A 14057-nucleotide genomic window follows, 5' to 3' on the forward strand; every position below is an offset into this window, starting at 1 on the left:
AATACCTCATTATCTTCAATTATTCAGATAATGTGAACAAAAAAATTTAATAGGGCAGTCACAAGCAGTTAGATCATGTAATTCGCTGATTATTTTTTGTTTTAAAAAGCAAAGTGCTTAAAAAATTACATCTAGCTTTTTCCAAATGTGCTCATTTTGAAACCTAAATGTTCAAAAAGATTTTCTTCAAAACCACAAACTAATAGGTGCAAAAGAGCAAATATACTACACCTACTGTGGGCAATGAAGACAAATGGTACCCACAAATGGGCGTGTCCATTAAACTGTTTCCTAACATAAGGGAAACAGTGAATTGCCAACAAAGCATTGCAAGTGTGTCAGTTTATTTACCATAAAAATATTGTTTTGTAAAAACAAAGCTAAATGTTAGTCATCCCATCACAGTTACACTTATAAATAACATGCTGTTGCTTTCAATGACATCACAACGATAACTTTGATTTACATATTTTTTCACCCACCACACAAGCTTAGTCAAGCTTAAATCAACTTCTTCCATTCATTAATATACACTGCTCGAAAAAATAAAGGGAACACTCAAATAACACAATATAACTCCAAGTAAATCAAACTTCTGTGAAATTAAACTGTCCACTTAGGAAGCAACACTGATTGACAATCAATTTCACCTGCTGTTGTGCAAATGGAATAGACAACAGGTGGAAATTATTGGCAATTAGCAAGACACACTCAATAAAGGAGTGGTTCTGCAGGTGGGGACCACAGACCACTTGTCAGAACCTATGCTGTCTGGCTGATGTTTTGGTCAGTTTTGAATGTTGGTGGTGCTTTCACACTCGTGGTAGCATGAGACGGACTCTACAACCCACACAAGTGGCTCAGGTAGTGCAGCTCATCCAGGATGGCACATCAATGCGAGCTGTGGCAAGAAGGTTTGCTGTGTCTGTCAGCGTAGTGTCCAGAGGCTGGAGGCGCTACCAGGAGACAGGCCAGTACACCAGGAGACGTGGAGGAGGCCGTAGGAGGGCAACAACCCAGCAGCAGGACCGCTACCTCCGCCTTTGTGCAAGAAGGAACAGGAGGAGCACTGCCAGAGCCCTGCAAAATGACCTCCAGCAGGCCACAAATGTGCATGTGTCTGCACAAACCCCTTGTAAGACCATATGCTGGTGTGGTTGGCCCCGGGTTCCTCCTAATGCAGGACAATGCTAGACCTCATGTGGCTGGAGTGTGTCAGCAGTTCCTGCAAGATGAAGGCATTGAAGCTATGGACTGGCCCGCCCGTTCCCCAGACCTGAATCCGATTGAGCACATCTGGGACATCATGTCTCGCTCCATCCACTAACGTCACGTTGCACCACAGACTGTCCAGGAGTTGGTGGATGCTTTAGTCCAGGTCTGGGAGGAGATCCCTCAGGATACCATCCGCCACCTCATCAGGAGCATGCCCAGGCGTTGTAGGGAGGTCATACAGGCACGTGTAGGCCACACACAATACTGAGCCTCATTTTGACTTGTTTTAAGGACATTACATTAAAGTTGGATCAGCCTGTAGTGTGTTTTTTCACTTTAATTTTGTGTGTGGCTCCAAATCCAGGCCTCCATTGGTTAATAAATTTGATTTCCATTGATGATTTTTGTGTGATTTTATTGTCAGCACATTCAACTTTGTACAGAACAAAGTATTCAATGAGAATATTTCATTCATTCAGATCTAGGATGTGTTATTTGAGTGTTCCCTTTATTTTTTGAGCAGTGTATAATAAAAGTAATTTAAAAAAGTACAAGCAATCATCTTTAGATAGAATATACCACATTAATTTATGCTATGTTTAACATATCGACCTTTGAAGCTAGCAGAACTCTTATTTTTTATTTTATTTTAGTGACTCTTAATCTTGCAACTAAACAATTATAATTCAATATTTGATTTTGTGATTGATAGAACCAAAAACAAACTTGTCTATGTATTTAGTGAGCTCACTAAAGGAAAACTGGTCAGCAGAATAACATAAGAAAAACAGGGCTGTTATCAGTCTTGCCCATTTTGCGTCCTGTTTGGCAGACAACCACAAACCCCAGATAAACACGGAGCACAGACAACAGTGCTGTCAGCAGAAGTTGTAACAAGCGACCAGTGTGACGAGTGTGTCCTTCATGAAGACCAGGCATCCCATCTCTATGCATGTGCTGGTTACTGCATTTCAGATGTATGCAAAACAGGAAATACTGCATACACCAGCAAATAACCCTGACCATTACACCGTTTCAAATATAAATAATTCAGACAACAATCCCTGTGCGATTATTATCTTTTTTTACAGTGTAAACAATATACAGCTGCAGTGGATATGAGTTCTAAGTAACCCAGCCACCAGGGATTATATTTAATAAGGAATCAAACATGACTTCATTAATACTGTTAATAAATTAATATAAATTTAGATGGTAGTTAAAAAAAATTCTATGCAATTAAGTGTACATTTAAAAAAAAATTATCAAAGTTAATCATGATTAGTTAGTTACGTGTAACGAGGTTAAAACATTATAAACTATTAACCTAAAAGCAACTGCTTTAATCAATAATGTTTTAAAAATGCAAAGATGGAATTACAAAAATATAAATATTGTACACTCAATATTCATTTATTTAGCAATGAGATTTGTTTCTATTTAACTGTCGCATTACAACAGCTGGTTATGTTACGGTAAATAAATACGTTTCCCAAACACTGACATGACAGTAAATTCAAAGCCACGGCTGCTAATTTTTTTTAGAAACATCAGAACAGTAACAAAGTCAATGTAACGAGTCTGCTGTTTGTGCCAGTAAAGTATTTTAGATTTAGACAGAGCAACAAAAGGGCCTGTAAGAATAATGAACGCTACTAAGAGCCTTCAATCAAAACACTGACGAGATAAAAGCGCTGCTCGCTAAAACCTTTTGACATTCATCCACCACATGGGCTTAAGCAGTGCGCTGAGCTGATGCCAGAATCTGACTCAGAAGAGCTCAAACCACCAGCTTCCATCAGCTCCCTTCAAATCCCAGAATTTCATTCGCAGTCTGCAGAGAGCAACAGCAACAATCTCTTAACTGTGGCAGAAAACATGGAGGTGTAAATAAGAAAAGTCTGCAGTCAAACCCTCTACAGAAACACTGCATATATACAGACAGCTTATTAACTGCTATTGCACTACTGGCCTGTGATACTCCGAGTTTTGAAATGACAATATATTTCTGCACAAATACAGTAAACACTACAATACAAAACTGTGTTGCTTTTATTGTGTGCAGCAATCAATCTGTATAATCTCAGCTTCAAATATGCAACTGTGTACTATACATACTCATTCAAACATAAAAAAAATATATATATAAAAAAGGAAGATGGGGCAAGTAATTTGCAAAAAATATATACTGTTTTGCATAACGTCACAAAGATGGCAGCGGCAACTGAGAACAGGGAACAATAAACAATTTATAGTGTGTTAGAAATATTGTGCAACAATTAGGTGTTCATTAGCATTCATTAAATTTAGTTCACTAAAGTACGGTAAGAAGTGCGTGTGTGGATTGAGACACAGGCGTGGACCTCTCACAAAACATGGACGCAGTGTACATGTATGTGAATGTTTTGAATACACTGCATACACTAAACAATAGATGAAAACGTTAAATGTAGATTAACTGAATGAAGTTGTAAAATGATCATGCAATGCAGGGCCATGTTTAACAAAGGAGAGCGTTAACTGCAAACCTGCTATAACACTCCTTTACATTTTGTTCTGGGTTTTATGGATTACAGTATAGATGGGTATAGAAGAGTTAAGATAAACATGGTGAAACTAAGAGGAGTACAGGTAAAAATGAGTGAAGGTACAGATAGAATGAAAAAGGTCAACAGCATAAGAATGAGGACAGATGGGTATGGGTACAGACAGGGTTACTGCGCTGCTTTAACTGAAGCTCTGTAGAAAGAAGACATCAGCAAAACATCACACCAACTCCGAGCAACTGTGTGAAGCTACACCTCTAATCCTCGCCGAATTGTGCAGCTCTGCTCCACAGCCTCTCAGCAGCTTCTGTAATGCTGCAGCCGCTGAACCGGGAACAGCTCTGAACACAAGGCCTCAGCTGCTGTGACCTTTCTGTTCGCTCTACTAAGAGCGGAAGCTGCCGAGAGGAGCCGGTCGCTGGAGAGCAGACGTCCTGTTATGCAACAGCCAACAGGTTTAATTACCTGCTTGCTTGCTTTCTCCCTCCTCCTCAATTAGCGTACACACTCACGCTCCGCTGCCTGGACACGGTTAAAACAGAGCGTCCAAGTCATAAAAATGATTTGCGATAGTCATAACTTGCCTAACGCACTGCAAACACAGCAGCTCTGCAGCAATCAGCTGGAGCTGCACTCAGAGCAAGAGATCTTTGATACGCATGAAAAACAAAACTGCTGCAAGTGGGCTGTTCTTGGACCTGCCCTGATCTATAATTCTTTACAGTGCTGCAACTGATTACTGTAACTTAGCCTATGAAAGAGGATCATTAAATATATCTTCCCAATGAATCAGCAGTTAATGAACTCTAATAGGTGCATGATGCATAATATCAAATCTAATTTGCTCTCACTCACAATGTAAGAAACAGACTTAAACTGAACCATTTAAATTAAGTTTTCCAATGTTTATACATTTACATACATTTTTAATGAGCCATTTTAAAATGGCCCACATTTCTCTATTGATTTTTAGTTGCTTTTCTTTTAAGTTAAACAATTATTGCAACCTTTTCTCTCTATATAGGGCACCACAGCAACCTGACACCTTAGCAATCCACTAGAAAAGCCATATAATACCACACTTGAATACCACTGCCACATATATGCAACACCATAGCAACAACCTAGCAGAATCATGGAAACTAGCCCAGATAACAGAGCAACTGCATTGAGAAAACAGGGCAACACCTTAGAAACCAGTTAGCAGAATCACTGCCACACTGCAAAAACTCCAGCAAACATAAAAATATTTCCAAGCTACCCCATATCAACTAGCTGGAATACCACAGCAACTGCCTTAACTCAGCCTAAAAACTCCCCAACAACCACCTGGAACGCTTCAGCAATCTCAGCATCCACCTGAAATTCCACAGCAACAACCTAGCAAGAACAACTTCACCCCAGTGAACACATAGCAACAGCCTACTAACTGCCTGCGAGTGAAAACCACAAATGGACCAGCTACTACAAACTTCACGTATCTACTTATTCATGATTATTTTTTTTACTTGAAAGAATAAATCTATAAATTGCTCAAATGCAGTGCCACAGAATTTGCATAGGCACTACTCTACCAAAGCACTTAGAAAATAGTCTTACAGAAAATCAGGTAATTCTGTTTAAGTCGTTCGGAGTGGCTGGCCAATCAACGGCATGCAGATGCACCACATCAGCTCACTGAGTCAGGATTTCTTACAATTCCAAGCACCAAAATCCACAACAAACTTAAATTACCCATTTTTGTGTTTCACTTGTTCTAACACAAATTGCACTACTCACTGGAGGCATCATAAAGAGATGGAGGAATAAAAATTAGATGAAGGCTATGGAAAGCAGGCAGAACAATTGAAGAGAAGGAGTCATCATTTTGCCTTAGGCCATCCAGAAAGGAAGGAATGTGATCTGTTATAAGTGACTGAGAAGTGTGTAACATCTAATGACACCAAACAACATTTACACAAGATCAAACAACCCAGTCCTATTTGCACCCTGCACTTGGCTTTTCAAACAAAATGGATACATTAGGCACATTTACGTCAACACAGATGTACACATGCATATACACAAGCAATGAAAAAGTGAACTTGCATTATCCTGGATCAGATCTCTCTCATGTTTATATAGATTAAAAACAAAATATCACCATGTTTTTTTTATATATATTTTGCTGTTCTAGTATTAGAAGAGGGGTATAGAAGATACGATTGGGGGACTGGTATGTGTATGGTTGGTTCAATTAGAGATGTGTAAATGTGTGACTGAATCGACAAAGATAGGTACAGAAAAATGATTGCAAATTTCTGTGTGAGTGATGGGAATATCAATAGAGAAATTAAACAACAGAAAAATGGAGACATCCATCTTGAAAACAGCACACACACACACACACACACACTGTATGATGTGAACTTGCAAGCTGTGCGATTTTTTTCAGTGAGTTGGCCAAGTGTTAGGTATTTGTGCATGACAGCTTACTTTTAGATGCTTTTAGAAGGGCCAAGTGATTGTAGTGATGCAGAAAACATGGACAGAATAACGTGATTGAGAAAAAAAAAAAAAGAATTTAGATGATTAACACAGAACACACAAAAAATGTTTCACTGCAGCCTGGTGCAGGTGTTCTGACATTTATTTATAGCTGAAAATGTGTGTAATGTAAACATAATACCCATCATATCAAAGAGCAGAACTTACCATATCGAACCGGCACAGTAGCATCATTCTGCTATTAAAAAATGAGTGAATAATTATTCTCGGAAAACTGTTAGCATTGCGATTAACACCAAACTTACTGTTGAGTTTAGCTGTTTGCTAGCATTGCACTTCTAGCTGCATTTCGGTATTCTGAGGTCAATAACTAAGGGCTTAAGTGAACTATAGCCATACTCCACATAACAAATCAAACTCCAGAAACTATTCATCCAACTAGAACAGGACCATTCATCTGTTATAAAAGACCATGTATTGCTGGTTGCTGTCACCCATCATCACTAATACGCCCTTTTCATAATGATAAAATCCCCAGGACAGAAAATATAAATAAAAAAAAATCAAAGACTGTTTCGAGAATTTATTTAGATTTTACTAAATAAAATGCAGTTATAAATATTAATAGTTGTATCTCATTTTAAAGTTTAGTTACGCAAACATATTTAAAAAGCCTCGAATCTCCTGAAAATACTGAAGTGTTACCCTCTTCTATACATATTTTGTAACTTTTAGGTAAATAAAAGGTGCATCTATAAAAATGGTCGTGTGGTGTAAGATACAGGGTATTTACAGCATCTATTACTGACTGAACAACTGGCATCATTCATTTGAAGTTGAATTTTACAGTTTAAAAGCACCTTGACGAATGATTAATTTAGATTAAAAACAGAGCATGTAATTAGATACATTTTTACATCACCTGACATCACTATTAAATCAAAAAAATTCAAAATGAGAAAATGTAAACAAAAAAAACTTTTCATAGGATCCTATTTTAGTTTTTTAGAAAATACAGGATTGGCATTGGTCGATACTCAATTACAGTATCATGCATCTGTAGTATGTGTGAAATTTGACTACAGGCTCTTAAAAGTACATTTAAAAAAGGTTACATGGAAAGTGAGAAAGAGAATACAACATTCCCACCAGCCTGACTGAACAACCCTGAGACACAATGAAGTTAAATAATATCTGAAACCATGCAGATGTGTGCAAATCATGTGACTACCATTGGTCAACCACATATGAAGCTTCTTGCAGCTTGTTTTGCTCCATGAAGACCTCAGCACACACTGAACAGCAGCACACTAAAGTTTGTGCATTTAACCTGCTGGTTACACCCACGGTGTGTTCCATTAAGTCCTGACAAAGTAAATTCTGATACCTGATCCTAAATACCATGTTTTAAAGTAGTGCACCACCACTCTTTGTGATGGTGTCTGCTTAGGTGCCCTGAAGGTGGTAGCAAGCATTCTTGTCCAATCAGTTCACTACGACGCTAGTACACAAGCATCCCAATGCAACAACCTATTAACACCCTAGCAACCACTCACAACAGAACAGTAATCAACTAGCTACCCCATAGCAACCATATAGGAAATGCCTAAGGTGAGCAATCTCAATGAATTTAATTTAAAATGTATAAAAGGTATAAGTGTTTGTCCTGATTTTGTTGGGGTAACTTGTTGTACTGTCCAAAACACTCATTTTAATTGATGATCTAGACACACCTCAATAATACTGAACAAAGCATTATCATTCTAAAGAACACAGCTCCACTGCCCCACAGCACAATGCTTTATTTACCAACTCCCCTTGCTTGAAGTCTGATTCTACTGAGAATACCTCTCTACAAAGACTAGACAAGCTGTTGGTGTACATTTGTACACCTTTTTTGATGAAATAAAAAACATGTATATTTAATGCAGTGTGTTGGGAACTAGGGATGTGCCATAATGTATCGTACACAATAATATCGTCAATTTTTATTATATCATGAGCGATTTTATACCCTAAAATATCGTGCCATATCACCAACTCCCATTATATATGTTTTATTAGAGACAGATTATATCTGTCCAGTATCATTTACTTTACTTTAATCCTGGATATATGGAGATATTTGTAGTGCATTATTATTAGTATCATGACATTCTGAATCATTGTCTTCAGTTACAAATCTAATAAAATTCTTGTATTTTTTAATATCTCAGTTAGGAGTGTGCAATATCACATCATATGTAATAATGCAATACCATTTTTATTTTGTTGCAGTAGTGTATTTTTGAAATCATTTTTTAATTTAGTGTTTTGTCATATCGCCAAGACTATCGTTATCGTGAAAATACCATGAAATATTGTGATATTATTTTACGGCATCATCACCCATCCCTATTGGGAACTGTAAAAAGTAATGGGATTGAATAATATGCTTAACTTTTCCAGTATTAGTATGTATACAGGTTTGGCATATCTAAATGAAAATCTACATATTAAATGCATATTAATAATGAGAATTCACTCATTCTTCCAGATGCTGCTAAAATAGTGCCCAGAGAACTGCTGGAGGTTAGCCACCTTGCTCAAGGACACCTCAGCTGCAAATGAATGTTAAAAGAAGAGTAAGGGCTGTTCCTTTGCCGCCCTGCCCCCTACTTCCTGCCAGTCTAGGGGATCAAACCGGCGACCTTCCAACCTGACAGCCTGCTCCTTTAACCTTTAGGCTATTGCTGCCCTCAACGAGGGCAAGACTCCAAAGCCATTCTAGTGCACTTCTACCAATAGTGTGAAGTACGACACCAATACTGACATGCATTGCCTTTGCATTTTACTTGCCTTGCAAACCAAAAACAACAGGGGCCTAAAAACAAGCCTGATTAACCAAAATTCTTTAAATGTACCTGTCCTAATTTACTTATTTTTTTGAAAATAGCCAAGTCAACCAAAATAAACTGCTCAGGCACTTTACCTTAACACTTATCAGTGCCTGATCTTATATATAAAAAGAAAATAAAAAATATGTGAAGTGTGAACTGTAACTCTTTTCTTGACAGTCACGTATGTTTCTTTTGGCATTTCTTCTCAGGCTGTTTGTCACAAGACACAGCTAAGCAAACAATCCTGCAACTTAATCTGAGCTCACAGTGTAATGCATGAAAGGAGGAACTGCATAGTATGGATATCGGTGCTTAAAAATGGCCATTGTTAAGGCCTATTGAAACAGACAATTGATGCAAGGCAACACTATACAGCTCAGCCTTGCATAATCTCCATAGGTAAGCAGTGACCAATTGAATGTGTAGCTCTAGGGAACCTAGGGTCACCAAACCTAATGCCAAGCATTAGCTAGAGGAGTATAAATACTCTTCTCCAAGTTTGGCATGACTTTGATTTCAGATAAAAATACTGAAATGTCTTAATGTCTACTATTTCCTAATGTCTAAACACTAAGCATGTATATATCTATCTGTGGACATTCTCACAAATGTTGTTTGACAGATCAGTTCTCCACCACTTACACCATGGTCACACCCAAAGTAGATAATGGAGATAACGTACAGCAGTTCATAATGCGCATGTACCACACATTATAGTATCTATATGATCGAACAGGGCTTGGCGTAATGAACACTTGCGTGCTTGGAGCAGGGAAGCAGCATTATCTTCCTGGGGGAGCCATGCACTAAGATTAGGAAGCACTGGTACAGCTTTACTGGCCAATTTAGTGATGACATAAATGAAAATGAATGAATTTGCTCAGCCCATCCTTTAAAAAATCTATTGCATGCACAGATTGCATGAATTGCAATCATAACACAGCAATAGAATGACTAGTCTTTTTAAAGTGTAACAATTTAAGAAAGGAAATCCAGACAAGTGCAAGCATAATATTCCAAAACTCAACACAACAGCATGTTAGGACAAATGTTAAACAGCTAGCTCAAAACCAGTCACTGAAATACATAAACAGTGGAAAACCATATGAAAACCACATCATACATTTCTAACTTTCTTTACATATATTTGAAAATATTATTTTATATATATATATATATATATATATATATATATATATATATATATATATATATATATATATATATATATATATATATATATAAAAGAATATTTTCAAATATATGTAAAGAAAGTTAAAAATGTATGATTTAAATAAAAAAGCCCATTTATATTTATATTATATTTTTAGAGGGGGGGAAGGGAGCTTGCTCATTTGCATTTATCAAAAATAGAGATATGATCAATATAAAACAATAACACAGACATGGAATTTTAGGAACATGGAACGTTTTTTGTGCATTTTTACATTTAGTCTAAATAAATATAGGAACGTACGAATAAATATGAATAAATAAATGTTAAAAGGAAATGTGTTCCAAATAAAATGCCCAATTTTATGGGGACTGGTTTGCTTATTTGCATTGATCAGAAATAAGACATTTCTGACAAATACAAATCAAAACACCAACCCACCAACCTGCCATTTTAAATATGTTTGTATTTATATATTTTGGCTAAAAAAATATATAAGACTAAATAGGATAAAGAAATGTTCAAAGGGAGGTAACGTGGAATTTTAGACGTTTGTTGGGTATTTTTGCATTGAGGCTAAATTAAGCTAGAAATGTATGAACAAAATAAATGTTAAAAAGGTAAGGTGGGGCAAAGAGAACGCCTTATTTTGTTGGGGTTCTTTAGCATTTTAGGCCTTATTTTAGCCTATTATTGCTTTTAATATTATTGCTATATTACTATAATTACCGTTAAATGTTTTGAGAAATATAGAAAATAGAAAAAAGGAAAAAACAAAGCGTTGGACGTGTATCGTGCATTTTAAAGTAACCTATTTCATGGCATTTTAGCTAGTTAGCTAGCTATTCTAAACTAAGCTAAGCTTAGCTAAGCTATCTCGTTAGCTAGCTAACGTTTCAAATATGACAATAAAGGCAAAAGACAATTAGCTAAAACGGACTGAACGTGAAAATTATATAAGCCATTTCTGGATAGGGCGTTTTTAATACATATAACACGTTAGAAATACAAATAACGTTAATGGTTACATTTTTCGCGGTTAATAATGTAAAGGTAAGCTAGCTAGCGCTGGTTAGTTGGCCATGTTAGCTAACGAGCACGAGCTGAAGCCAGTGTCGGCTGTAACGTTAGCGAACCGAGCGCTGCGTTATCGTTAGCTAACATTACTTACACCGGTTAGCAAACCTAACAGCTAGCTAGGCTAACTAGCTGTTAGCTAGCTAACCCGGCCACACAATGTGGTGTTTTTATAGAATAATAAAATCGTACACGGCCTGTAAAAATAAAAAACACGATAGCAATGAATAAAACACTAAACAGTGCTTCATTTCATTGATAAAATACAGATTAACGCGTAAGAAAAGAAGAAATTCTCACCTTCCAACAGGCGCTGTATTATGGAGTCGATGTTTAATTTGTCCGGCTCCGCCATTTTAAGTTTTTTAAAATATTTCTTGTCGTCTATTCAAGCAGGTCAGGCTTCTGTTCGCCTGGAATAATCTTCAGTGAGCTAAATAAAAAATAAGGCCCCAACCCGAGAGGGTAAACAGTTATAAAAGGAAATATACGGTTATTAAACTCTGAGCTTTGCTGGCTGTGTTTCCTTTGTCGTTTGGTTGTCCGTTAGCCTGCCGCTGCTAACCTTTAGCTCGCAGGCTTATAAGATGTACCCGTATTTAGTCTTCAACCAAAATGGTTGATATAATACAAAAATACACTAGCGGGAATTCTCCTCACGCTTCTCCCCGGATCCGAGTCAGAACCTGAACCGATCTCAGCACTTTTCTCCCCTTTTCCCTCCGCGCGGTCTTGATTTCCTTCACTACGGAACTTTAAAAAAAGAGGAGGGATGGGGCAGGAGGCGGGGACGCTATGCTTCGGTTCGCGCTGATTGGGCAGATTTTAAGATTTGAAAGCGAAGTTGTAGCCTCTCATTGGTCGATTTTCAGGTCGATCACGCAGCGAGGTTGTGAGGGTGTGATGTCACTTGAGGAAAGACGGAGGGAGTAGAGAGGTAATGATACCATTCACCGATGTAAATACTTGACTTCAATGCCAAAATTTGACCAAAATCGTTTTACAGGACTTTACATCACATTACTGGCCTTTAAAAATACACGTAAAATTGGTAAGAAGATTTTTGTGCAGTTAATTTTGTGGAAAATGTTCAAGATAGCAGACTATATACATATAGAAGAAAAAAAAGCATAAACCTACAAAATATTTAAGAAGCAAATCCACAAAAAAACACAAAATTGACAGCATTTTTTTAATAGCTGCAAAAAAGAATAAAGTAATCAAGTATATTCAAAATACATATTAAGTTTATTTTTTCTGTTTTTAATTTGCAACATACACTTTTCCTTTTAATCCTTAAAATTTTGATTGAAGATTTTTTGTGTCAATCTTTCTCACTTTTTAAAATTACATTGAAGTGTTCGAACATAGTGTGACTGGTGAAATAATACTTGGCCCCTCTATGAATATTGTGGCCTTTTGGTAGCCACTTTAGTTAGAAAATTAGTAGATCTGCCACTTGTTATTGTATTGTTTAGCTTTGATCATCATAAAAATAAAAAAAAAGAATGCTACATTGTTCATTTGATTATATATTTAGCCACATTTTACATTCACAAATGTACCTTTTTTAATTGAAACCTTAATTTATTGTTTTTAAAATAGAAACAAAAAAAAATGTCTATTGTATTCTTGACAGTGGCTATATGCACTTTGTTCCCCTTGACTCTAGTTTATCAATTCGGAAAAAAAACTGTATATGTATATGTATTAAAATAACATTAAAATAAAGAAACGTTATTATTACGACCTTCTGTACAATGACTTGTATTGTACACAGTTTAGCTTCCCTCCAATGTATTTATTACTATTTGTGTTATTATTGATTTGTTAATTTTAATGAATTATTTGCTTTATTTTGTGTTGGTTACAGTTTTTCTCAGTCGCTTTGATGCATTTCTCAAATCTGAATTAATATTTGCACCACACTGTGGGCATTCCTCAAAACTGTTTGTACAAACAGCACCACATAATGGATGAGCAGCTAATGTACCTACTTCCCTGTAAATCCTTTATCCATGCCCCAAAGGTACGTATATATATCAGAGAACCTGTTGGAGTCATCAGAATAAAAAGTTCTTTAGTCATCGATTACGAACAAGTAAGTCAAACTGATTAGTAATTTGGTCGTGTATCAGTTTACTCTATAAGGATTTACTCAATGACTGAGAATCAGGTTACAACCAGGCTTATCCAGGTGGATGATTTGCTTTCATTCAAATTCCATTATGTTACATTCCAGAATAAACAACATAACCTTTATGAATTACATTCATTATTATTCTGTACAGTTATGTATACATATCAGATATTTTGCTTCTAAAATCACAGCAATTGTCAGATCACAGATCACTTACTGTACTGTATATCAATATACACCGATTAAGCATAACATTATGTCCACCTGCTTGTTTCTTCATCCATTATCCATTTTTCAGCTCCACCGAGCATCTAGGAGAACTTTAGTTAGTTGTAAATTCAGGAGATATTGACTAGGAAAAATCTAATAGAAATAGAAATATAAAATCTGCTTTACTGACTCTGACAACTAGATTTAACTAATTTGAATGTAAATATTAATGCAGTGAACTAATGGTGAGCCGTTTTGGTGGGTAGGACTGTTCAGCAGAGTAAAGTATAATATATTGTGATATCCACAATATCCAAGCAATTGATTGG

General features: G+C 36.4%; 1 protein-coding gene across 1 annotated transcript in view; it reads right to left on the bottom strand.

The window, feature by feature from the left end:
• Nucleotides 1-12153, bottom strand: part of ppp1caa (protein phosphatase 1, catalytic subunit, alpha isozyme a) — a 48442-nt gene extending 36289 nt beyond the window's left edge. Inside the window, exon 1 of the mRNA XM_007251022.4 lies at nt 11679-12153. Within this exon, the coding sequence (XP_007251084.1) occupies nt 11679-11733 (55 nt within the window). The 5' untranslated portion in view covers nt 11734-12153. The remainder of the gene's footprint in view (nt 1-11678) is intronic.
• Nucleotides 12154-14057: the final 1904 nt, after the last annotated feature.

The sequence above is a fragment of the Astyanax mexicanus genome, chromosome 19 (genome assembly GCF_023375975.1).
Source record: "Astyanax mexicanus isolate ESR-SI-001 chromosome 19, AstMex3_surface, whole genome shotgun sequence".
Classification (NCBI taxonomy): Eukaryota; Metazoa; Chordata; class Actinopteri; order Characiformes; family Acestrorhamphidae; genus Astyanax; species Astyanax mexicanus.